General features: G+C 38.7%; 1 protein-coding gene across 1 annotated transcript in view; it reads right to left on the bottom strand.

Moving 5' to 3' along the window:
• Positions 1-1,190: 1,190 nt before the first annotated feature.
• col4a4 (collagen, type IV, alpha 4) overlaps positions 1,191-25,105 on the bottom strand; it is a 71,264-nt gene continuing 47,349 nt past the window's right edge. The window contains exons 22-48 of the mRNA XM_079823307.1: positions 24,743-24,832; positions 22,548-22,708; positions 22,379-22,451; positions 18,921-19,027; positions 16,999-17,182; positions 15,865-15,933; positions 15,282-15,389; positions 14,850-15,068; positions 14,554-14,715; positions 14,313-14,480; positions 13,458-13,599; positions 13,234-13,343; positions 12,344-12,525; positions 12,089-12,152; positions 11,378-11,452; positions 11,150-11,257; positions 10,669-10,776; positions 10,484-10,555; positions 10,268-10,396; positions 7,699-7,806; positions 7,381-7,536; positions 6,728-6,835; positions 6,488-6,631; positions 4,707-4,823; positions 4,342-4,530; positions 3,700-3,983; positions 1,191-2,050 (exon numbers count right to left, since the gene is read on the bottom strand). Coding sequence (XP_079679433.1) covers positions 1,781-2,050; positions 3,700-3,983; positions 4,342-4,530; positions 4,707-4,823; positions 6,488-6,631; positions 6,728-6,835; positions 7,381-7,536; positions 7,699-7,806; positions 10,268-10,396; positions 10,484-10,555; positions 10,669-10,776; positions 11,150-11,257; positions 11,378-11,452; positions 12,089-12,152; positions 12,344-12,525; positions 13,234-13,343; positions 13,458-13,599; positions 14,313-14,480; positions 14,554-14,715; positions 14,850-15,068; positions 15,282-15,389; positions 15,865-15,933; positions 16,999-17,182; positions 18,921-19,027; positions 22,379-22,451; positions 22,548-22,708; positions 24,743-24,832 — 3,707 coding nt within the window. The 3' untranslated portion in view covers positions 1,191-1,780. The remainder of the gene's footprint in view (positions 2,051-3,699; positions 3,984-4,341; positions 4,531-4,706; positions 4,824-6,487; positions 6,632-6,727; positions 6,836-7,380; positions 7,537-7,698; positions 7,807-10,267; positions 10,397-10,483; positions 10,556-10,668; positions 10,777-11,149; positions 11,258-11,377; positions 11,453-12,088; positions 12,153-12,343; positions 12,526-13,233; positions 13,344-13,457; positions 13,600-14,312; positions 14,481-14,553; positions 14,716-14,849; positions 15,069-15,281; positions 15,390-15,864; positions 15,934-16,998; positions 17,183-18,920; positions 19,028-22,378; positions 22,452-22,547; positions 22,709-24,742; positions 24,833-25,105) is intronic.

Here is a 25,105-nt window from a genome sequence, read left to right as displayed (position 1 = left end):
GTCATTCAGACCTGCAACACATTTCAAAAAAAGTTGGGACAGGAGCAATTTAGGGCTAGTAATGAGGTAAAATGGTTAAATAATGATGTGATTTGAAACAGATGATGTCAACAGGTGATTGTAATTATGATTTGGTACAAAAGCAGCATCCAAGAAAGGTCTAATCCTTTAGGAGCAAAGATGGGCAGAGGATCGCCAGTTTGCCAACAAATACGTGAGAAAATTATTGAAATGTTTAAAAACAATGTTCCTCAAAGAAAGATAGGAAGAGATTTGGATATTTCACATTCAACAGTGCATAACATAATTAAAAGATTCAAGGAATCTGGAGGAATTTCAGTGCATAAAGGACAAGGGCGCAAGCCTAAGCTGAACAACCGTGATCTCCGATCCCTCAGGCGGCACTGCATCAAGAATCGTCATTCATCTATAAGCGATATCACCACATGGGCTCAGGACTACACTGGCAAACCTTTGTCAAGTACCACAATACGTAGTTACATCCACAAATGCCAGTTAAAACTGTACTGTGCCAAAAGGAAGCCCTATGTTAACAGTGTCCAGAAGCGCCGTCGACTTCTCTGGGCTCGGAGGCATCTGGGATGGACCATCACACAGTGGAAACGTGTACTGTGGTCAGATGAATCAGTATTTGAGGTATTTTTTGGGAGGAATGTACGCCGTGTGCTCCGGACCAAAGAAGAAAAGGATCATCCAGACTGTTACCAGCAACAAGTCCAAAAGCAAGGGTCTGTCATGGTATGGGGTTGTCTCAGTGCCCTTGGCAAAGGTAACTTGCACTTCTGTGAAGGCACCATTAATGCTGAAAAGTACATAGAGATTTTGGAGCATAATATGCTGCCTTCAAGAAGACATCTTTTCCAGGGACGTCCATGCATATTTCAACAAGACAATGCAAAACCACATTCTGCACACATTACAAAGTCCTGGCTGCGGAGGAAGAAGGTACGGGTACTTGACTGGCCTGCCTGCAGTCCCGACCTGTCTCCAATAGAGAATGTGTGGCGCATTTTGAAGCGCAAAATGCGACAACGAAGACTCCGTACTGTTGTCCACCTTAAGACTTGTTTGCAGGAAGAATGGGACAAAATTACACCTGAAACACTTCATCACTTGGTGTCTTCAGTCCCTAAACGTCTTTTAAGTGTTGTGAAAAGGAATGACAACATTACAAAGTGGTAAATGCTTTACTGTCCCAACTTTTTTTGAAATGTGTTGCAGGTCTGAATGACAGGAAAGGATACATATTTACAAATGACATGAAGTTGACCAGACAAAACATGAAATATTGTGTTCATATTGTCTGCAATGAAATACAAGTCAAAGTAAATTTAGAAATCACTTCTTTTTTTTTTATTTGCGTTTTCCATACTGTCCCAACTTTTTCTGATTTGGAGTTGTATTTGATAATGTGCACAAACATAATAGTTGCTGAAACAAGGAACCAGGGAGAACATGAATATTGGTGTATAGGAGTGCAAAATGGTCTTGGTTTTTGCTAGTACCAAAATGTAATAAAAACTAGAAGCAAAATGTGTGCTGTGTGTAAAAATGTAAAAGAAGACTATGTGGGAACAAATCCAGTGAAGTAAAAAGTTCACAGCCCGTAGTTCAACAAAAAAGGTCACAAATGATGTCCGTTTTTTCCTCTCCAAAAAAAAAAGTGACCAAAAGCATCTCAATCACTTCCAATCCAGTGAACTATTGATGTGCATTCTCAGTGCAGTTTTTTTTTTTTAGAAAACATGCATGAATTGTATCAATTGTTGGGATCTTTCATCATGCAGACGCTGCATTTGCTGACGCTCTCGCGCTTCTCCTGTTCGGTGTTGAGCACAGTACTTTGAGGACTGCCGTTAAAGTGCTGCAGGTCCACTCTAGTCAGCCAGAAACTGTAGATAGTGGCGAAATACTGGCATGTGCCATGTGAACCTTGGCACTCCACAAACGGCTGACTGCGGAAGTCCTGCAAGCAGCTTCCTGTTGACGTCAGAGACTGTCCACCTCCCTCGTCCCCTGATCCTGTATGCTGGAACACAGAAATTAAGTTGCATCGTGTGATTGGGTTTAAATGTTAAGAGATACACACTACTATTCAAAAGTTTGGGGTTGGTTCTCTTTTATTTGATCAAAAACAGTAATATTGTAAAATATTATTAAAATGTAAAATATTTGATTTCTATTTCCAAATATTTGAAAATATAATCTATTCCAGTGATGCAAAGCTGTATTACTCCAGTCTTCAGTGTCACATGATCCTTCAGAAATCATTCTAATATGCTGATTTGATGCTCAAGCAAAATCTTATTATTAGTTTTCATTTTCAACATTTCTTATTATTATCATTGTTGAAAATGATTGTGCTGATTAATATTTTTGTGGAAACTGGGATCAATTTTCTTTCAGGATTCTTTAATAAATAGAAAAAAAAAATCTTACAGACCACAAACTTTTGAATATGTTGTTAGCATGTTGTGCTCTAACACAAGAAAATTATATTACAAAGATACTGGTTCAAAATGTTTATTTTTTATTTATGTTTTATCATTTTTTAGTACTGAGTAAAATATGCATTTTTCCTTCATCTTGTAGGTTTTTCCATTTGGCTTTATTGGGATAGTTCACAAAAAAATGAAAATTAGCCTCCAAACCTTTTCCAACAGCTAAGAAAAGGTACCGCCTGTACTTGCTCAGAAAGTGTAGCGTCTCTCGCAGTTCGAAACTCTTACGCAACGTCCGACGTCATCATGGCCCCAGTTAAGCTTTTTCCGTAAGTTGAATACAGAAGGTGGACCGCCGGAAGCTAGATATTTTACTTTATAACGTGTTAAATTATAAAGTAAAATAAAATTTCCCAATGATGTCTATGCATTAGAGCTACAAATAGCATCAAATCTCACATCAATACACAACACAATATTATGTTTTTTGCTCAAATCCCATCATCGAGTACCTGTAATAACCTCCGATTACTATCTAAAGTGGATTTTGATCATATAATGGGAACACATGCATTGTTTTGTAATGGACTGAACGCTACACCTTCTTAGCATTTCTAATCCTTTACTGTTATAAAAATACCCAAAGCCACATGAGATGATTAGTCATACGTAATATGATTGACAGGTCTAGACTAAATGAGTGCTCTTTTCAAAAACATGATTTTAAAAGTCATAATAGTGAGATAATATATGCTAAGTCATAATTATAAGATAAAATGTTGAGAATAGGATTTTAAAGTCCTCATTATTAGATAAAAAGTCAAAATATGACATGCTAAGTCATTGTGAGATGAGCAGTTGAAATTAGGACTTGAAGAGATAAAAATTCAATTTTTTTGATTTAAAGACCAAATTATGAGATAAAAGCTGAAATTAGATTTAAAAAGTCTAAATTATGACCAAAACACACACTAAGTCATTTAAGAGATGAAATCATGCTTGTTTGTTTTTTAAATGTGATTTTAATTTTTTGATTCACACTTTATTCATAACTTATAAGTAAGGGGCAGGGGAATCAACACACTGGTCAAAAAAAAAAAAAAAAATCTCACTTGATCGCAATGTTCATGTCATGCAATGAGTCAGTAAACACTAAGTTGTTAACAATACACACTAACATACCCTGAATAGGCTGCTTATTAGGGTTTGGAACACAGCTGTACTTCTTTTTCCTTACCATAATGAATGAATATCCGGTCCAGAGGCTTTTCCATTTTGGTGGACAATCTGGTGCAGAACTGTCTTGACTGTGTACTGCAATGGCTGGCGATGAAGCCTCACACACCACACACCTGCTGATGTGTGGCTGAATTTCCATTCCTTTCATAGGATTCATTGGAATCGAAGCGGTTGTAGACAGCCAATAGGATTTGTCGTTGCGGCTGGCGTAATTACAGGAGTGCATATTACAGCAGGAGAACGGCATGGTGCTGAACATTGGAACACATGAACCTGCCTGGCCTGGTGAAAACACACACAAAAATAAGTTTGAATATGACGTGTTGTTATCAGGGTTTTTATAGTTAAATAAAGCCTTAAAAAAATATTTTTAACTAAAATAAAATCAATAAAATATAAAAAGAAACTTACTTTATTTCAGCTAGTTGCCAAAGAAATACAATATATTGCACAAAATGACTAAAACTAAATTAAAACAGAAAATATAAAAATAAAAACTAGTTTCTGAATGATACTAAAATAACACTGTTTGTTACGTCATAGCTCTGTTCCAAAACCTAGTCAGCTGTCTACCTAGACACAACATTTTATGGAAACACAGGCATTTTTTTGAGTGTGAACATGTGTATTAGCCACATACCCAGGTCTTGTGTGTGTGCTCTCTCCTGACCCTCCAAATATAGCAGGCTGTAGCCGGTCCATAACTTGGTACGGCCCAGGGGACAAGTTGGCACAATCTCAGACTGGCTGTGTATGACCAAAAGGAAGCCCGAGGAAAATGTCTCATTGACTCCAGGCGGACCCTCATCACCATTTGGTCCTGGGAGTCCTGAGATAGAAAAAGTGAAAGGATGGATTGGGTTGATGAATGTGTCGCACATCCGCTAAATGAATGTAAATGCAGGGGATGAATGATTGGATGGAAAAAGGATAGAAGATACAACAGTGTCAGGCCTAATTGAGTCAGTAAACACTGCAAGTTGTTAACAATACACACTAACATACCCTGAATGCCTGTGGGCCCTCTTACTCCTGTCTCTCCAGGGCTTCCAGAAGGTCCGTCTGGTCCTACTGGCCCGATAGCTCCAGAGAACCCATTATCTCCCTTTGGTCCCTTCACACCTGAGCAGAAATCACAGAAATACACTGTAAACTCTACTAGGGTGACCAACTGGTTATTGCACTGTTGCAGGACGTAGATGTGATTTTGTCAAACACGGGACACGTGTGTGAGAGATGCATTACTATTATACTATGTAAATATGAGTTACATTAGCCTATGTGCCATTAAATTGGATGATAACATCTTTTAAATCGCCAATAAGCTTTGATAATTGTGACTGGCTCTGTGACTGTCCCCTTAATTTGGCCAGATTTGAGTGATACAAATGTGATTTACTCAATGGGACCTATTCAATCTACTAAATATAATGAATTGAATAACAGGCTAGTAGGTAAAAATCTAAAAATTAAAAAAATTCCATAAGTAGTGAGCAGTTTATTTTCCTTTATTAGACTATGAAAACAATAAATGTGTTTTACTGGATTCAGTGTATTTTGAACTTTGAATTTTTTGTTGGATCTGGCAGGTTTAATCAGGATGTTATCCAGTATGTGTCTAGATGAAATCTTGGCTGGTGTAACTGTATTTAACGACTTTTGACGAGGTCCACACTGGTTCCTTTGACCGTCACCCTAAACAGTAATGATCTACTGGCTGACAAGTTGGGGCTCAAGGCCCTATCGTTCTCCCCTGGAGAATATACTTTAATGTGATGGAGATCACAAGAAGGCAGGCAAAAATGTACAGGAGGAGTTCAAAACAAACAATTCTGATTTAACTTTTGCACGTTAAAACCTGAAGATGCGACAGTTTTGATGTTAATGGCATCAAACATCTTTGGTTCTCAATCATCTGATCTTAATGTGACACTTTTGATGGATTTACAAGCAGGAAAATTGTTGTATGGACTACTTTAATGAAGAGTCTATGGTGCTTTTTGGCAAATATAAAGTTCGATTTTTCAGTAATTTATAATTTGAGTCTTGGCATCCAAAAATTAGTGTAGTGTTATTATTATTTATATACTATTATAGTATTTATTACTATTTTGAATTGGCTTTAATTTTTATATTTTCAGTGTTTTATTTAAATTTGAGTAATTTTGTTTTTTAATTCTTTAATTAGTTTTTGATGTTTTATTTTTTTGTAGTTATAGGACTTTAACTTAAAGGGTTAGTTCACCCAAAAATGAAATTTCTTCCATTAATGACTCACCCTAATGTTGTTCCACACCCGTAAGACCTCCGTTCATCCTCGGAACACAGTTTAAGATATTTTAGATTTAGTCCGAGGGCTTTCAGTCCTTTGAATGTAAGTGTATGCACACTTTGCTGTCCACATCCAGAAATGTAATGAAAACATCATCAAAGTAGTCCAAATGTGACATCATTTGGTTAGTTAGACTCTTTTGAAGCGTCGACAATACATTTTGGTCCAAAAATAACAAAAACTAAGACTTTATTAAGCATTGTCTTCTCTTCCGATTTAGTTTGAATCCGCGTTCACGCGCCTCAGTGAAGCTGCTGACGTAAGACGCTGTGACGTGTTATCTGGTATCTGCTATCGCACCCCTGCTATCGCACCAGATAACACGTCAAGGAGATGTTTTAATTTAAGTTAAGGTTTTTAAAATGTTATTTTAACTTATTTTAATTTAATTTCATAATTAAATAACTTAAATAAAAATAACAAATAAATGCCCTGCTGCTGAATTGAGTTTCACCTTTTAGTCCCTCACTGCCATTAGGTCCGTCTTCTCCATCTTCACCAACTGGACCATGTGGACCAGGAACACCAGGACTGCCCATAGGAGGATGGGGACAAGGATCAACAGGATATCTAACATCCCCAGGATCTCCTTTTGGACCTACAAATACAAAGGGAAAGAGATTGAAAGGGGTATAGATTATAACTTTATTGATTTGTAAGATGGCCGACTTGATGATCTGAAGCCTCTACTGACCTGTGTACCCTTTCTCTCCTTTTGCACCACAGGGTCCTGGGGGTCCACAATCACCCATGGGGCCACAGGGTCCAGGACTGCCCATAGGCCCATGTTGTCCTCTTTCACCTGTTCAATAATAATAATAATAATAATAATAATAATAATAATAATTGAAAAACCTAAAATAACAAAACTGTTGGAAAGCATATACACTGAACAAATTATAAACACTTTTGTTTTTGCCATCATTTTTCATGAGCTGAACTCAAAGATCTAAGACTTTTTCTATGTACACAAAAGGCCTATTCCTCTCAAATATTGTTCACAAATTTGTCTAAATCTGTGTTAGTGAGCACTTCTCCTTTGCTGAGATAATCCATTCACCTCACAGGTGTGGCATATGAAGATGCTGATTAGACAGCATGATTATTGCACAGGTGTGCCTTATGCTGGCCACAATAAAATTTTGTATTGGAGGGTCTGAAGACCAGTCTGGTGTGACCATCATTTGCCTCACGCAGTGCAACACATCTCCTTCGCATAGAGTTGATCAGGTTGTTGATTGTGGCCTGTGGAATGTTGGTCCACTCCTCTTCAATGGCTGTGCGAAGTTGCTGAATATTGGCAGGAACTGGACAACACTTTTTTTAAATGAAAGCGGTTTCTTTTACCTTTTGGACCTTCTTGACCCTGACTCCCTGGCAGGCCGCTGGGCCCACTACATCCTTTTTCTCCTTTATATCCTGGTGATCCAGGAAAACCTGGGCCACCAACTTCACCACACACTGCGAAGACAATGCCTTGTTCTCCCATCTCTCCCATGGGCCCTAGACCAGCAAAACACAGATCATGCACATAATACATAATCTTATACATAAACACAGTCTACTCTACATATAGATCTTATTTGTATGCATCAATTGTGCCACACCAGGATTGACATGAAAAAGAAATGTAATAAAAACTCTTCTCCAAATGACCACACACACCTGGAGGTCCATCTGGCCCACAGTAACCACGTTCTCCACAAGATCCAGGTCTAAGAATCTTACATTGTTCACCAGGAAATCCTGGAGGACCCATTGGACCTTGGTCTCCTATTCAAAAAGGAGGAAGAGACAACAGTGAAGATTACAGTACACCATGAACAGTGTGTGCGGTCGGAAATTATTTACAAGCAAATAGTATTATACTGTATATGAACACTACTGTTCAAAAGTTTGGGGTTTGGTAATATTTTTTTTGCATTAAAATGCATCAACTAACAAAAACTAACAACTAATACATGTTACAGTATTTGTTAACTATTCATTTTAGTTTATGTTATCTACTCTGTCTCTGTCTAATAAATATTAACAGATACAACTTTTGATTTGAATTATGAATTAGTAAAGGTTTAAATGAACATTAAAAACATAACATAAAAAATCTTGTCAAGGACCTCAATCGGTTACGATGTTCGGCGCAGATTATCTGGTAATGTGAGATGTTCATAGATCGAATCTTGCACATCCCGAACTGCTCTCACACAAATCGGGGCCGCCCCGATCATATCAAACATTTGATATTTAGGATTTAAAATCAGGATGATTACGTCAGTTCTTTCACGATAGCCAATGAGATAAGTGAATGAGTGCCCTTTTGAAATCACAACCTCAAAACAAGCTGCTGTGTGAGGGTCTGTTGAGATGGCGGAACGGCGTGTGGAGTTTTTCAACACGTCTATTTGTATAATGCGCCTTCGAAAACGCACCCATACAGACAAAGAGAAGAGCTGAGGAGAAATCACCTTGGATTTGAACATACTGGGTGAGTGTAGAAAGCTGCTAGCAAATGTAAACACCTGTTGAGACAATGACGATCTGCTACGTACATGTTTACATCCGCTTAACCATTAGATCATGGGAGGTGCTCGTCCTGGCATGATAATTAGGGGCCAAGCACCGAAGGGGCTGTAGTTTTCTTATTATTATTCTTCCCAAATGGTCAATGGCAGCCATATGAACAAAAAGTAGTGATGGTAAAGAAAATTAATTTGACCAAATTTGATATGTCCAGGACAAACTCTACAGCGTGTATAACATTGAAATGGTTATAACTTTTGAACCATTTGATCTAGGAAAATAAAACATATGCTGCCTTCACATGCCATCGGAATTATCGTAAATACAAGTTTCCTAGGAAAAAATTGCACATGAACGCACTATGATGTTGTGTTTACCACTGGGAAGTGTAAGAGTAAGTGAATCATTTTGATACCTAAATTCCCGAAATGGGCATGCCATAAACTTTAAACATGGTGGCGGGGATAACTACTAATAGAGACAGGCATGATTTATCTGTTTTTTCCCCCAAAACAGCTAGAATGTCTTGTCATTAATGTAGTGCATATATACATTTACAAGTAATCATTTGAAGCGTATTGTATGTTTTATACACAGCGAAAGTAGCCTGCATTAGACCGAAATTACACAATCGGCAGAAAGGGTTATCTGGATAGCATTGTAAATGTTTATATGGTTGTTAGTGCATGTGACAATATACTGTATATTATTTCGGTTTTAATAAGATTTTCCCAATAAATGTGCAAGAATAAACCTGGTGTCCTCCATGATTCCTGTTCATTCCGACAACAAACACTTGAATGCAACAAGCCCGTAATCACGACTTCTAAAGTGGGAAGTAGGAAATTTCCAATAGCACGTGAAGGCAGCATTAATACACCTGATTCCTCTCATCATGCTGATTATACATCTTACATTAAAGTGACAGCAGCCTAATATACACCTGCTGCTGTCTGTGTCATTAATGCTAATCAAACAACAAAAGAAAAACCACTCACTGCCCATGACTGAATAACTATTTAAACAGTGAAGATTTTCCAGTGTTATTTTGCATTTGATTACTTTATTACATTTCTGTACCTGGAAATTGGGAATTGTCACTGGTATCTAAAATTTGATCAAAAATCTATTTTGTCACAACTGCGTTTTTACAAAAACACTTTTATGGCTGGTAAAAAAACAATTATGGAGAAACATATTTGCCCATATGACGTCACAGATCCCGCAATACCCAAATTAGTCATTTTTGGAGCTTGATTAAATAAATGCTTTGTTTATATTGAGGGGGACGTTTTAAGCTATGAAACTCGCAGGATGTTTTAATGGTACAAACACCTTTTATGTGTCAAAAGAAAAGGCAAATGTCTAATGTCATGACCCCTTTAACAAATTGAACCAATTTATTTCCATTTATTTCATAAAAAAAACAATAAAACCATTAAGTTTAAGAAGTATTATTACAATTTAAAATGACTGTTTTCTATTTGAATGCATTTTAAAATGTCATCTATTCCTGTCATGGTAAAGCTGAATTTTCAGCATCATTACGCCAGTCTTCAGTGTCACATGATCCTTCAGAAATCATTCCAATATGAAGATTTGCTGCTCAAGAAATATTTCTTCTTACTATCAGTGTTGAAAATGGATTTGCTGCTTAATATTTTTGTGGAAACTTGTCAATGGGTAAGGTTGTGTAGGATAATGAGTCATGTACCTTTGCAACCCGGCTGTCCTATTGGACCTTTAACCCCATTTTGCGATTGCCCACTCGGCCCTGGGTCTCCTAGATCACCCTTGTCTCCGGACTGCCCTTTATTGCCTGTATCACCTTCTAAACCCAGCCCTAATGCACAAGAAAAAAAGAGAGGGAGTTAGAGGGATGTCAAGCAGGTAAAAACAAAAAGCACAAAAAATTGCACACGTATCTTACCTCGAGATCCAATCTCACCCTTGACACCCTTTAGGCCATCTAGTCCATGGATCCCTGGGGGCCCTGGAGGTCCTGCAAGTGATAAATAAATTATCAAAAAAGTCAAGTTTAAATTGTATACATAATTGTTCTCGTTTTAAAATGAATGGCAGCATCAGTTTGTTTGTAAACACAAGTTTTCAAACCTCTAAGTCCAAGGCATCCTATGTTTCCATTAGGGCCTGGTGGACCAGGAGGCCCTAGAGGACCCTCTGGGCCATGTCTTCCACACAGACCTGGGGGCCCCGCCACTCCTGTAAAGCAGAAAGGACACTATTTGAGAACACGGCAAAACGTGATGTGTTAGTCAGTGTTACATGCGGTACTCGACCAGTTGGACAACGAACTCTACAATTATAAACGGAAAGTGTCCGCTCAACTCTAGACAGCACAAGCTGCAGAGTCACAGCACAGTCAGGAGGAGTCAGATTTCACTTATAATGTGACGAAAGTAAGGAGAGATAACTGACAAGATGATGGCAGAGGATTTGGTCACTGCAAACCCTCAACCCCCGTGTTTTCGGTAATAACTTTGTTGTCGCAAGTTTATTTACCAGTATGAAAATTTCCATGTATGTATCCACTATTTTAGAGCCAGATCTATCTGTTTAACAATGGGTATTTTACCAGGAGGTCCATAATGGCCAGGGATCCCAGCTAGACCAGGTGGACCGCAGTTTCCAATTGGCCCTTGTGGACCAGGGTCACCACAGTCTCCTTTGTCACCGGGGGGAGCTACTGGGGAGAATAGCTATAGCTCAGAAATTTTTTTTCAATGCATTTTTATATTATAGAAATATACTGTATATTATATTACAAGAAAGGTTAATTGATTAAACGTTAAGAAAGCCATACCTGACACGCCTTTCTCTCCACATGGCCCTCTCTCACCCGTTCGCCCTGGCTCACCAATAGATTCACCTTTGTCACCTATTCAATACAGTATAAGGAGATCTTTTGCAATAGATCTCATTTCACTTAAAATGTGCAGATTGAATATATAATGATGATTTGTGTGATTGTCATATGTTTGAATACATACATTACCATTCTAAAGGTTTGGGGTCAGTATGTTAAAGTTAAAGTTTTTGTTAAAGAAATTGATACTTTAATATACAAACAATGCATTTATTTGATCAAAACTGAGAGTAAACGCTTATACTTTGTTACATAATAATTTTATTTTAAATAAATGCTGTTCTTTTATCTTTCTAATCAAAGAATCCTGAAAAAAAAATTCTCCAGTTTCTACTATTAAGCAGCACAACTGTTTTCAACATAGACAATAATGTGAAATGTTTCTTGAGCAGCAAATCATCCTATTAGAATGATTTCTGAAGGATCATGTGACAATGAAGACTGGAGTAATGATGCTGAAAATGTAGCTTTGATAACATAAATAAATTACTTTTTTAAATATATTAAATATATTCAAATAAATGCAGCCTACTGCAGATGAGCATAAGAAACTTCTTTCAAAAATATACCAAAAAAATCTTACCAACCCCAAACTTTTGGAGGGTAGTGTTTGTTTGAGTATGCAAGGTTTCAAGCATTGTATTTTACCTTTAGGACCATCAAATCCAGGGAAACCAGGGGTTCCTGCCATACCAGTTGATCCAGGATCACCCTATGAAGAAACGTGTCAATGACTGATTCCTATATGGTCACAGTCAGTTTATCTATATCTGGTTCTGTTTATGTACACTATCTGTGTCTGAGTCTGCAAAAAATGCGAAGACAATCAAACCAATAACAAAACTCAAATCATTTGGCAAGAATTAAGCAATAAAATTCATATAAAAAAGACCATCAACTCACTGGATCACCACCATCCCCTGGGAATCCCACAATTCCCTTTGGTCCAGGTTGGCCATATGCGCCAGGCTCACCGGGCAGCCCAGGAACGCCTGGTGGCCCACGATAGCCACTTTCAAATCCCTGAGGTCCATTAAGTCCCGGATACCCTGGTGGTCCAGGCGGACCTGGGTCACCCTTGTTACCTGAGAATTAAGAAGTAGAAACCACATGATCTGCTGAAGGTTTTTTCTATCAAAGTTAGGAACCAACATAGGATCTGAGGTCTTGTTTACACCTGGTATTAAGATGCATATTGGTCGATCGGATCACAAGTGGAAGACGCTAAACACAGGTGTAAACGGGGTCTAAGCGGTTTGACTTTGACCACTTCCAGAGGTTGTCGAAAACGCATTCAACCGGATTGCTTTCGTAGGGCAGATGCTCATGTGGTCAAATGTGTTCAAACCGCCACAAAAGTCCATCTACTCTCCGCCTACTGGCATAATGCGTAAACATTATGGGATGCCCGCTAGCCAGACGAGATTTAAACTTTGTCGGCTGACAAGTTTGGTTTGAAAACATTCCTAACACACACACACACTGCGTTTAGTGAGGTCTTGCGGCTGTCAGAGCAGAAACGGAAGCTGCTGTGTTTTTCTGTTGTCTCTGGGCGAGTTCATAAGTAAATTGCGCAATCTTATTTTGTCCATTAGATCGAAAGATCTGAACCAATACATTTACCCGTCCATAGACTCTCCCCTCGAAGAAATCAGGACAGAAGTGGTTGAAAGTGGACAAAAGAGACACCAGGTGTAAATGGAAATGTGTCTCCCTCGTCCACTTGATCACTTTGATCAGATTGACCACAATACCAGGTGTAAACAGGGCCTGTGTATCTGTTACAGACTTACCCCTTTCTCCACAGAAACCATTTTGCCCATTCTCCCCAGGTTGTCCTACCTGACCTTTGACTGGCACTGAAATAAGGTCTCCTGGAGGTCCAGGAGGCCCAATGCATCCTGTAAAAAAATGTGGTACGTTTAACTGCCAATATCACATTAGACCCAACCTAAAGCATGACAATACGGTATTTCACATCGTTTTGAAGTACCTTTCTGACCCTTGGGTCCATTATTTCTGACCCTTGGGTCCATTACCCCCTGGGAAACCTGGATATCCATTGAAACCACTAAGGCCTTTTGGTCCAGGAGCCCCTAAAGGGCCTGTCTGCCCTGTGTTGCCATGACAGCCATCTTGACCAGGAAATCCAGGCAAACCTGAGATGCAATATGACTGGTGAGAATCATGTGTCCCACTGACAGCTGCTTTGTTTTTTAAATCTACATATCTAAAAGCACACACATTTAAAAGGAAATTTGACGTATTCTAACACCTTAAAAATAAATTAATAAAACATTTCAGCTAAAGTCAACATACATGTAATACACTGCCATTCAAAAGTTTGAGGTCAGCAAGACAAAAATTATTTTTACATTTAAATGGCAAGGATGCATCAAAGTGGCAAAGACACAAACGATTACCATTTTCAATCAATTCAGTTCATGTGTAATTTCTATCCATCAAAGTAATAATCAGCATATTAGAATGATTTCTGAAGGATCATGTGACACTGAAGACTGGAGTAATGATGCTGAAAATTCAGCTTTACCATGACAGGAATTAAATTACATTTTAAAATATGTTACAATAGAGTCACAGATATTTTAAATTGTAATAATGTTTCTCAATATTAGTGCATTTTTGACAACTGTGCTGTGCATAAAAAAGACTTTAAAAATCTTAGTGTTGTAGTACTGTATATATAAAACTAGCATTGATAATCTTAACTGTAAATTATGTTTCAGTCTACCAAAATGTTGCAAACAACCACAGTTAGGCAGCTGTTAAAATAATATAAATAATACTAAGGTAAATTCACTGAATAAACTCCCCAAAGCACACCAAGACCTGTGGAAAGACTCTTCTTTACCCTTCGGTCCAGTATATCCAGGATTTCCACTGTCTCCTTGGTCTCCTGAAGGTCCCTGAAGGCCTGTGCATCCTTGAATGCCCGGGACACCAGGCTTACCACGGTCTCCTTTAGCTCCAGTGCCTGGAGGTCCCAGCTCCCCAAGCAATCCTTTCTCTCCAGGGGTGCCTAACACAGAAAAGTGATATTATTATCAGAACAATCTTAACAAGCTTCCGTTGATACAGAGGTCTCTACTCACCTCTGTGTCCAATCAAGCCTTGTGGGCCTGTCTTGCCAGGAGGACCAGCTTGTCCGTTGTCACATTGTTCTGGTCTCCCACCGGGGAAACCAGGTGCTCCTGGTTTACCATCCACTCCTTTTTCCCCTTTTCTTCCAGGAAGTCCAGGAATACCACATGTACCTGTAGAAAAAGTTATTTAATACGGACTATATTATTAGTTAATGGACTTCGCTATTCAGAATACATCAAATATCTTGACCATAAAATATTTTTGTTTGCCAGATATTATTTAACCCTCAATGTTTTTGCAGTACCTTGCAAACCAATTGGTCCAGGAGGTCCAGGTACACCTTTAGGGCCCTGACATCCTTGAACCCCAAAGGGCCCCTTTGGTCCTGGAGCCCCGATAACACCGTCTCCAAAAGACCCCTTCAGACCCTGGGGTCCACGACATCCAGTTATGCCAGGTGAGCCGCTAATACTGTTGCCGTCAGGGCCAGTGTCACCTGGATCTCCTAAATACCCATGTGGACCTGCGGATGATATGGCAGAAATATTCGATTTACTGTATAATACTTTTCTAATGGATGCTTTCTAATCAAGAACCAAGAGCCTGTGGATATATAATGCAGATATAATAATTAATAAATGCATGTTGAATAGAATCAAAGAGGGTTTATTCTGGAACAGAAATTAAAATGGACATCAAACATTGACTTTAGCTCTCAAATTGTTGTAATCTCTACCTTTCTGTCCGCTACACCCAAAATCGCCAGGGACTCCGGTTTCTCCCTTGGGACCATCTGGTCCAGTTCGTCCTATGCATCCTGGATTTCCAAGTGTACCTTTCTCACCTGGAAGGAAATATTAAGGTTGTAATATTGTATCAAAATCACAGTCATCCGTGCCACAATTCATCCGAGCCTCTTTCAATTCATACGTTTGCAATTTAATTACACTGCAATTTGAAGACATTTAACACAGTCACACAACAGACTAACTTCATTAGTCCAAAACTTTTACAACAAAACATCAATAACTATGTCACCAAGTCTGAGTTGTCTGAATGTCAGCTGGCACCAAATAATGAGCAAAAGTGAGTATATCAAATATAATTTATAATATAATTAAAATATTTATCAAAGAAATACAGGGAAGCCTTTGAGGAAACTCAACACTTTAAGGTACATTGTTATTCCTTCTGTTGCATAATTGTCACGTGACGGGTATGGGTGAAAGGAGCGAGGACTCAAGTGCAGGAGAATATGCTTTTTCCAGCCATGCTTTTCTCATACTCTTTTATCCAGAAAATATTTAAATATATGTTACCTTTATATCCAGGCATTCCTTTGCAACCAGGGGGTCCAGGTATGCCAGGACCACAGGGCTGTGTATCACCTACCAAGAAAATCAACAATCATGACGTGTGCTTTACAAATGACCATATGCTTCATTACTTACACTATTGTTAATTTAGAACAATAGTGTAAGTCAGGTAGTGTATAGTCATGTGTAAAGCACACACCTTAAGGTACACCAAGGATGTATTTATTTGATTAAAAATACAACAAAAACAGTAATATTGTGAAATATAATTACAATTTAAAAATATGATTACAATTTGTGATGGGAAAGCTTCAGTCTTCAGTGTAATATGGTGATGTGTCAGTGTCTTCAGTGTAATATGGTGATGTGTCAGTGTCTTCAGTGTAATATGATCTATCAGAAATCATTGTAATATGCTGATTTGCTGCTCAAGGATAATATGATCTATCAGAAATCATTGTAATATGCTGATTTGCTGCTCAAGGAATGTTTATTATTACATCAATGTTAAAAAAAGTTGTGCTGCTTAATATAAATATTTTTTTTCCTTGAGCAATAGAAAGTTCAAAAGAACAGCATTTATTAGAAATATAAATCTAAAAGTCTTGACTGTCATGCTTGATTAATTTAATGCAACCATGCAGAATAAAAATATTAATTTCTTAAGAAAACAAAAACTGTACTCATGCCAAACTTTTGTTAAACTCATTATTAACAGTTTTTTTTTTAAGCTTCCTCCATACTAACATTATGGAAGAAGTTAAAGGGTTAGTTCACTGGAAAAAAAATATTCTGTCATTAATCATGTCGTTCCAAACCCATAAGACCTTCGTTCATCTTTGGAACATAAATTAAGATATTTTTGATGAAATCCGAGAGCTCTCTGACCCCTCCATAGACAGCAATTTAATCAACACTTTCAAGGTCCACCTTCGGAATCAACACTTTCTGAAGATGAACGAAGGTCTTACGGGTTTGGAACGACATGACATTAATGACAGAATTTTCATTTTTGGGTGAACTAACCCTTTAACAACAGTTAACAACAAATGTTATTTACTATATACAGCTGGAATAGTGGCTGGAGCCCAATTTGTCACATGGAACATAAACCTTACTCAGCACTGTGACTCTTACCTTGAACCCCTTTAAAACCAGGGGGCCCTGTTTGGCCTCGAGGTCCAGGGTCCCCTTGTTGTCCTCGTCGCCCAATTGACCCCATCATATATGGTCCAGGAGGACCAGGAGGACCTCTGAAGCCTTTCACACCAACAGTTCCTTGACATCCCCTGTCACCTGGCAGTCCACCAAGATTATCTCCCTGGGAAGAGAAAAAAGTAGTTTAAAAAGAAATTAATGTCTGTACATTACTGTACATAAAAATCATCCAAAATGTATATGAAGAAAAGGTTCAGTAATAAACTCTCCAACTGCATGACAGTATGTGTTATCGGGTTTTAATGTTGACAAATACATAGGTCATTCACTAGATGGTCGCTCTGTGTAAATGCTAATACAAACACTAAGTTACATATTTATTGCTCATAACAAATGGTAACTATACATCCACTTTATTAGGTACCTGTTATCATAAAAATCTAATCAGCCAATCACATGGCATCAACTCAATCCATTTAGTCGTGGTCAAGACGATCTGCTGAAGTTCAAACTGAGAATCAGAACGGGGAGGAAAGTTGTTTTAAGTGACTTTGAACATGACATGGTTGTTGGTATTTTAGAAGCATCTACTGGGATTTTCACGCACAACCATCTCTTGGGTTTACAGAGAAAAGAGAAAATATCCAGTGAGCAGTGCTTCTGTGGCAGAAAATGCCTTGTTGACGTCAGAGGTCAGAGGAGAATGGCCAGACTGGTTCACGCTAATAGAAAGGCAAGAGTAACTCAAATAACCACTCGTTGCAACCGAGGTCTGCAGAAGAGCATCCCTGAATGCACAACACGTCCAGCCTTGAAGCAGCAGAAAACCACACAGAGTGTCACTCCTGTCAGCTGAGAACAGGAAACTGAGGCTACAATTTGCACAGGCTCAATAGAAGATTGGAAAAACTGGTCAGATAATTCGAATTTGGCGTAAACAACAGGAAAGCATGGGTCCATCCTGCCTTGAATCAACTATTCAGACTGCTGGTTATTTTCATGACACACTTTGGGTCCCTTAGTACCAAACGAGCATTGTTTAAATTCCACTGCCTATTGTTGCAGATCATGTCCATCTCCTTAAGACCACAGTCTCCCCACCTTCTGATGGCTACTTCCAGCAGGATAACACGCCATGTCACAAATGATCACAAACTGGTTTCTTAATCATGAAAAAGAGTTCTCTATACTCAAATGGCCTCCACAGTCACCAGATCTCCATCCATTAGAGCACCTTTGGGATGTGGTAGAACGGGAGATTTGCATCATGGATGTGCAGCCGACAAATCAGCAGCAACTGCGTCATGCTATCATGATAAAATGGACAACAATCTCTGAGAAATGTTTCCAGCACCTTGTTGAATCTATGCCACAAAGAATTAAGGCACTTGAAGGCAAAATGGGGTCCAACCAGGTACTAGCAAGGTGTACCTATTAAAGTGGCCAATGATTGTGTGTATATATACGTATATAAAGTGAAAGTGACCTGACGTGTATAACCAAGTTTGGTGTCCCATACTCGGAATTTGTGCTGTGCATTACACACACACACACACACACACACACACACACACACACACACACACACACACACACACACACACACACACACACACACACACACACACACACACACACACACACACACACACACACACACACACACACACACACACACACACACACACACACACACACACACACACACACACACACACACACACACACACACACACACACACACACACACACACACACACACACACACACACACACACACACACACACACACACACACACACACACACACACACACACACACACACACACACACACACACAGAGCAGTAGTACAGCACAACTTTTTTTATAAATTGTATATACACTATGTTTATACCGTACCAGAGGTCCAGGATCTCCAGGAGCACCACACTTCCCATCAGCCCCTTTCTTCCCATCATACCCTGGGTTTCCATATGATCCAATAATTCCTGAGTCACCTTTCTCCCCTTTAACATAGAATTTTTGCATTATTACAATTTCTGATAATTGCACATCAGTTCAATACGTAAAATTAAGACGAGGGATTTGATGTGTAACTTGATCAGAAAACATTAGAAGAAAAATAAACCTCTGTCAAAAGTCTGGCATAATGCGCAGGGATCAAGGAATTGCAGAGCAATTTTTTTTTAAATTTTAGTAGGGCTGGACAATTTAACCCAAAATCAAAACTCGATTAATTGAACATTTTATCTCAATTACGATTTGCTTTTATATTTGTTGCTTTCCTTTTTTTGCCCTCATAGTGCTCTGAAATGGACTGTATAGGCCTACTGTAAATATGCCTATAAATAACTATTAAAGGTGGGATATTTTTAAAAATACTTGAAATAAACAGCTCACTTTCAGCAGTTATTGTCTATGGTCATCGTAACATTTCTTACATATTTCTGTTTGTTGTACATCAGATACAGATAAATTAGCACAGTAGGCCTACATTACATTTATTTGAATGCATTAATGAGAGAGTGATGTGTGTGTATTAGCGTGCTTTCACACCTGCCTCCCAGTAGCGGTATTAACATTAAGTGACATGACATCGGACGCACAGAAGCCAATGGCACATGTCACTATGCGTATTGGCACATCCGGTCTTCATTGGCATGTGCCACTGACATTATTGCGACACACTGACACTGACATGGCACCTGACTGACACCGAGTCGTGGAACATGTTGCCGTGTGTCGTGACACCTCCAGTAGTGACTGACAGATTAATCGAGCACCTATACTGACTTAATTGTGACACAAAATCCTAAATAAATAGCATCATTTTGTGATATTTTAAATATCAATTAAACGCATTAAAGGCAGTAATATTTTTTCAAACTTGTTTGTGTCACGTCTGTATTTGATTGGCATGTGCCACTGAATGTATTGTAATACGTCACAAACTGCCCATTCTAGGAAAGACACGAAATAAATCTATCATGGGTCACTACAAATAACGCATTAACAGTCGCGTCCGTTACTGTAAACCTTTATTTTTGCGTAATGCTGCGTCCCTGAATGTTTCTCTGCGCGCGCGATCTTCACATGATGTTCGAGCTACTGTCTGTATGAGTGTCCGTGTGTCACAATGCATCAGCGCATTAGTTCAAAATAATGACACACGACACATCCGATGGTCTAAAATAGCTTACATTTTCAAACTGGCAAGCCTTAAAACACATACAATAGACAAACTTTCATGAGGACGCAAGTGAAAGTGATCTGGCTTCGGGGTAGAGACCTGCACTACCGTGGGACACAACGCAGGACTAGATTTGATGGCCGAGTGCGGGTGTGGGTGGTAAGGTACTCGTGTGTGTGCGGGTTACGGGAGAATAAAACGATTTATTGGGGAGGGCGCGGGACGAAATATGAATGTTGTGGGCGGGAGCGGGAGAAGGTAGCTAACATATAATTTTGCTGGAGCGGGAAAAATCCGTCCCACGCAGGTCCCTACTTCAGGGCTCACACATTGTCAGAGACACGACCCGGCTCGGCTCTCTGTCTCACAGAAAAAAAAATCGCTTGCATGTTCAAACTGGCAAGCCTTTAAATGTATTTAATTGACAGACTTTAGTGAGGACGAAAGCGAAAGTGATCTCGCTTCTGGGCTTGTGCGGGCTGTCTGTGTGTGTGTGTGTAGCAGCGCATATCAGAACTGAGATTAATGTACCTGTAAAATAAACTTGCAATTGCCCTAGCAATACTGAGCATCCAGATTGTATAAACAAAGATAACTGCTCCTGAATCTTTCTGTGTGCCTGCAACTGCACTTGATGTGACTGGACGGGTCGGAGTCACGTACTAACTACACCCTGGGAAGTATTAACACGATTTAAAAACCGAAATAACCGACATGGCAAAATTATGTCGGTTAGAAGTTCTGAATTTCAGTTTCGATTAGGCTACTATTCGATTAATCGTCCAGCCCTAATTGTTTTGCAATTTTATTTATCAAGCATTTAACATCAAACCATTCTTTATAGGGGTGGGAGAAAAGGTTGATGCATCGCGATTCGGTATCCAACGATTCAGAATCGATTCTCAAACATTCAGAATCGATTCTGTGTTTAATTCAAACGGCCACTTCACCACTGTGCGCGCGCGGTCACCGGCCAAACAGAACCACCCGTTGATAGGCGAACAGTCGTATGCTGGTGAATTGGCTTTGTTTGAGATAAAATGGACAAACTACGACCTGCTCAGGGGTGTTGCACCCGTGGGGACACTTTTCCCGGTGAGAGGGTTCAACACCTGCATGTTTTATGCAGTTTTTCCGCGGTTTTGCACAAACGCCTTACAGCAGTCGCTCTGTGTCTGCGCTCGCTGCGGCTGCCTCCCCATTTCAAAAATGTATTTTGCTTATTAAATGCAAAGTTTTTAATTTCAAAAGCATTTCTAAATTAAGTTCATAATTCCAACAAACGAAATTCTGAGCCAAAATAACGAAGTGGTGCTCAAGTAGGCTATAAGATGCTTTCCTTGCCATTAATGCTTAATAACACTCCTATGTCTCCGATGCGGTGGCCGGGACATAAACCTTCCAACATCCGTGGCATAATGTTTCAAACGAATGAAAAATTCTGAAGAAAGACTTCGTTTTGGTGAGTGATTCGTTAAATGTCTCTAACATGACTGTTGCAGCTCTGCAAGTTTTCTCATGTGAGATGTTATGCGCACACAAACTGAATTTGGCTTCTCAGTGAGCGCTAAAGTTGTTTTTCTTCTGCATTAGCCTATGTTTTAATGATTTTTTTTGTGGCTCTAACCAAAGTAAACTTTTTTTGCTTTAAAGACATTTTTTGTTAAAATGTTCTAAAGAAACTGAAAAATTGTCACACTTAGTTGTAAATTGAGAAATGTTTATTCTTAATGATTGTTCTTTGCAATTGTATGGCTTACTATGTTTCATTAGAGCTTGTTAATCTTGAATATAACTTTGTTAATAAAATAAAAGTATTGAAAGAAATCTTCATAATCATTTATAATATGGCTATACTGTCAAACAGATATTATAACTAAAAACAAAACACATATTAGCTTCAATTTTGGTTAAAATGTAAAGTCCATGTATTTGCACAGCAGGATAATTAGTTACCAAAAATGTATGTTAAGAATCGTTTTGGGAATCGGCTCGTTACTCCCAGAATCGGAATCGGATTGAATCGTTAAGTGCCTTAAGATTCCCACCCCTAATACTTTACTATACTATACTACATAAAATGTCCTTAGTTGTTAGACCATTTTGGATTACCCTTAAAATGTTTAAAATATCCAACAATAATCTATAAATTGCAAATATGCTTTACCCTTTGTGCATGACACCATAACACCTCCTTTCTCCCCTTTAATCCCTCTGACACCTGTGAAGCCTCTGGGACCCTGAGAAACAGACATATACAAAAAGAAATACTTAGATACACAAAAATATACAAGCACTATACAAACTTGTTTTGAATCTCAATCAGGTTTACATACAGTAACTCCTCCCACACCCCTCTCTCCGATGAGTCCGACATCACCAGTGGGACCCCGGTATCCTTTTTCCCCAGGATCACCAGGATCACCCGGACTGCCTAGAGGACCAGGATCGCCAGGTAGATCATCAGGTGGGTCACATACACATCCCCCATCAGGACCTGAAAGGGAACACAAAAAATAATAATAAGCACAGGTGCTCATCCTTGGGTTAGAAAAGATGCTTTGCCGCCCCCTAATGGACACTGATGCACACTACACACAACTTTACAGCTATGACAAAACAACCAAAAATAATCAGCACCATGGACAGCATCAGATAACCTGCTCTTATACTAGACCCTTTTCACAGACTGTGATGATGCGTTTTAATGGTCATCAATATCAAAAATCCTGCATAGTTTTTTGTAATTAATTTTTTTTAAAGGTATGTACATTTATAAGACTAATACTTTGTATTTTGGTACTTTTGCATCAAATTACAAAAAACAAGTTACCGCTGCTGTGAGGGTGTTTCTAATGGCAAAAATGACCAACTTTCTCTCTTTTGACTTATTAATCTCAATCGTTATCAATCTCACTCTATTTTGTTTTTGTTGTGAAATCACTATTGTGGCATTTTTCTTTTGCTATTTGATCAAATGGTCACACAAAAAACATATATTTGATGTATTCTCTCATTCACCGCTATAAAATGTAACCCTACTATGACGATTTCCGCTCTGAGAAACCCGGAAATGTGAAAAGGGTCTCTTATGAGCAGGTTCTGCACATTGATATCAATCATTCACACAGATACCTCCTCCTGTATGTTCAATTATTACATATTTTGGCTAATTTGATAATGCTTTCAGCTACAAACAAGCTGCTCACTTTAAAACATTTTACTATGTTTAGAAAAATATGAAAAAGTGCACATATTTGATACAGACCTATTCATGAGATAAATCATAAATTATAGTATAGTCCCAGCGGCCAGGGGTGTCCAACCCTGGTCCTGGAGGGCTACCACCCTGCAGATTTTTAGCTCCAACCTGAATCAAACACACCTCAACCAGCTAATAATCATGGTGTCCAGGGCTGCTTGATAATTACAGACAGTTGTGATGGAGCAGGGTTGGAACTAAAATCTGCAGGACGGTAGCCCTCCAGGAGCAGGGTTGGACACCCCTAGCCTATTCACTATAATAGCATCACCAAAAAGTATTTGGACACTTAAGTCATGATTAAAATTAAATAAAAAATTAAAAACATATAAAAATGTAATCTTTCTGACTTAACGGACTTTACACTTCTTTTCAAAAGTTTTGGGTAATTTTTAAAACAATTTCTCTTATGCTCAACAAGCTGCATTTATTTGATCAAAACTTCAGTAAAATATTGTGAAATGTTATTAAAAGTTTTCTATTTAATTTAAAATGTAATTTATTCCTAAGATGACAAAGCTGCATTTTCAGCATCATTACTCCAGTCTTTAGTGTCACATGATCCTTCAGAAATCATTCTAATATGATGATTTGCTGCTCATTTCTTCTTATCATTATCAATTTAAGATTATTGGCCCTATCATACACCCGGCGCCAAAACGAGCTGTGTTCAGATGCATTGCTATTTTGAGGCAACTGAAAATGCAATATTTTTTTTGTGTTATTTAAGGAGCGTGTTAGTAATATGCACCTATAGGTGGGTCCACAACATGCATACACTCTGCTTATTACACACAGCACACAAACATTTTTAAATAGGAAAAATTGAAGGATTCAAATGTAAAAGATTATTATTGTGTACATAAATATAAAAATGCCTACATGTCATAATGGATATTTCTTGCATGTATCAGAATTACCTATTTGTAGTAATGACGAATGAAATTGGCTTATTATTTAACCATTTGCGGCAATTCACACATGTATTTAAACGGACTCGTCAGGTTGAGGGTGTCTATATTCCATGTGAGCGCACCTGGCTTTTAAAGGGAATGGGAGACGAGACTCTGATTGGTTTATTGCATGTTACGCCCAAAACACACCCGTTACTCAGTAAGAGACTAGGTACAACCCTTTTAGACCATGCGCCATGCACGCCGACCATTTTTTAGCTAAAGTGGATTCGGACATGCCCTAAATGCACCTGTGCCATGTGCTTCAGACCATGCGCTTAGATAGGGCCCTATATGTCAATGTCTTAAAACTGACCTTTTCTCCCCTGGACACCTGGTAATCCGGCAGGCCCTTTCTGCCCAATCTGTCCAGATTCTCCACGTTCGCCAGGAAGGCAGTAGTAACCTATATCACAGACAGAGACCCTCATCACCGTGTATTAGTTATACTTCTTTTGAACGATAGTGTTACGTCTTATGTATTTAGGTATGATGTTACTTGCATAAATGTGTTGGATGTAGCATGTGACAGTTAAAATGTTGTGCTCACCGCAAACACATCATGACAGGATGGACATGCACACAAAAAATACATGCGTGCAGGCAAACAAAGAAAGATGACATGCTTTGAAGGACCGCTTTTAAGTTCATTGATGAAGCACACACACACACACACACA

This window comes from Gobio gobio (genome assembly GCF_949357685.1).
Source record: "Gobio gobio genome assembly, chromosome: 8".
NCBI classification, from domain to species: Eukaryota; Metazoa; Chordata; class Actinopteri; order Cypriniformes; family Gobionidae; genus Gobio; species Gobio gobio.
This window is presented reverse-complemented; position numbering and strand designations above follow the sequence as displayed.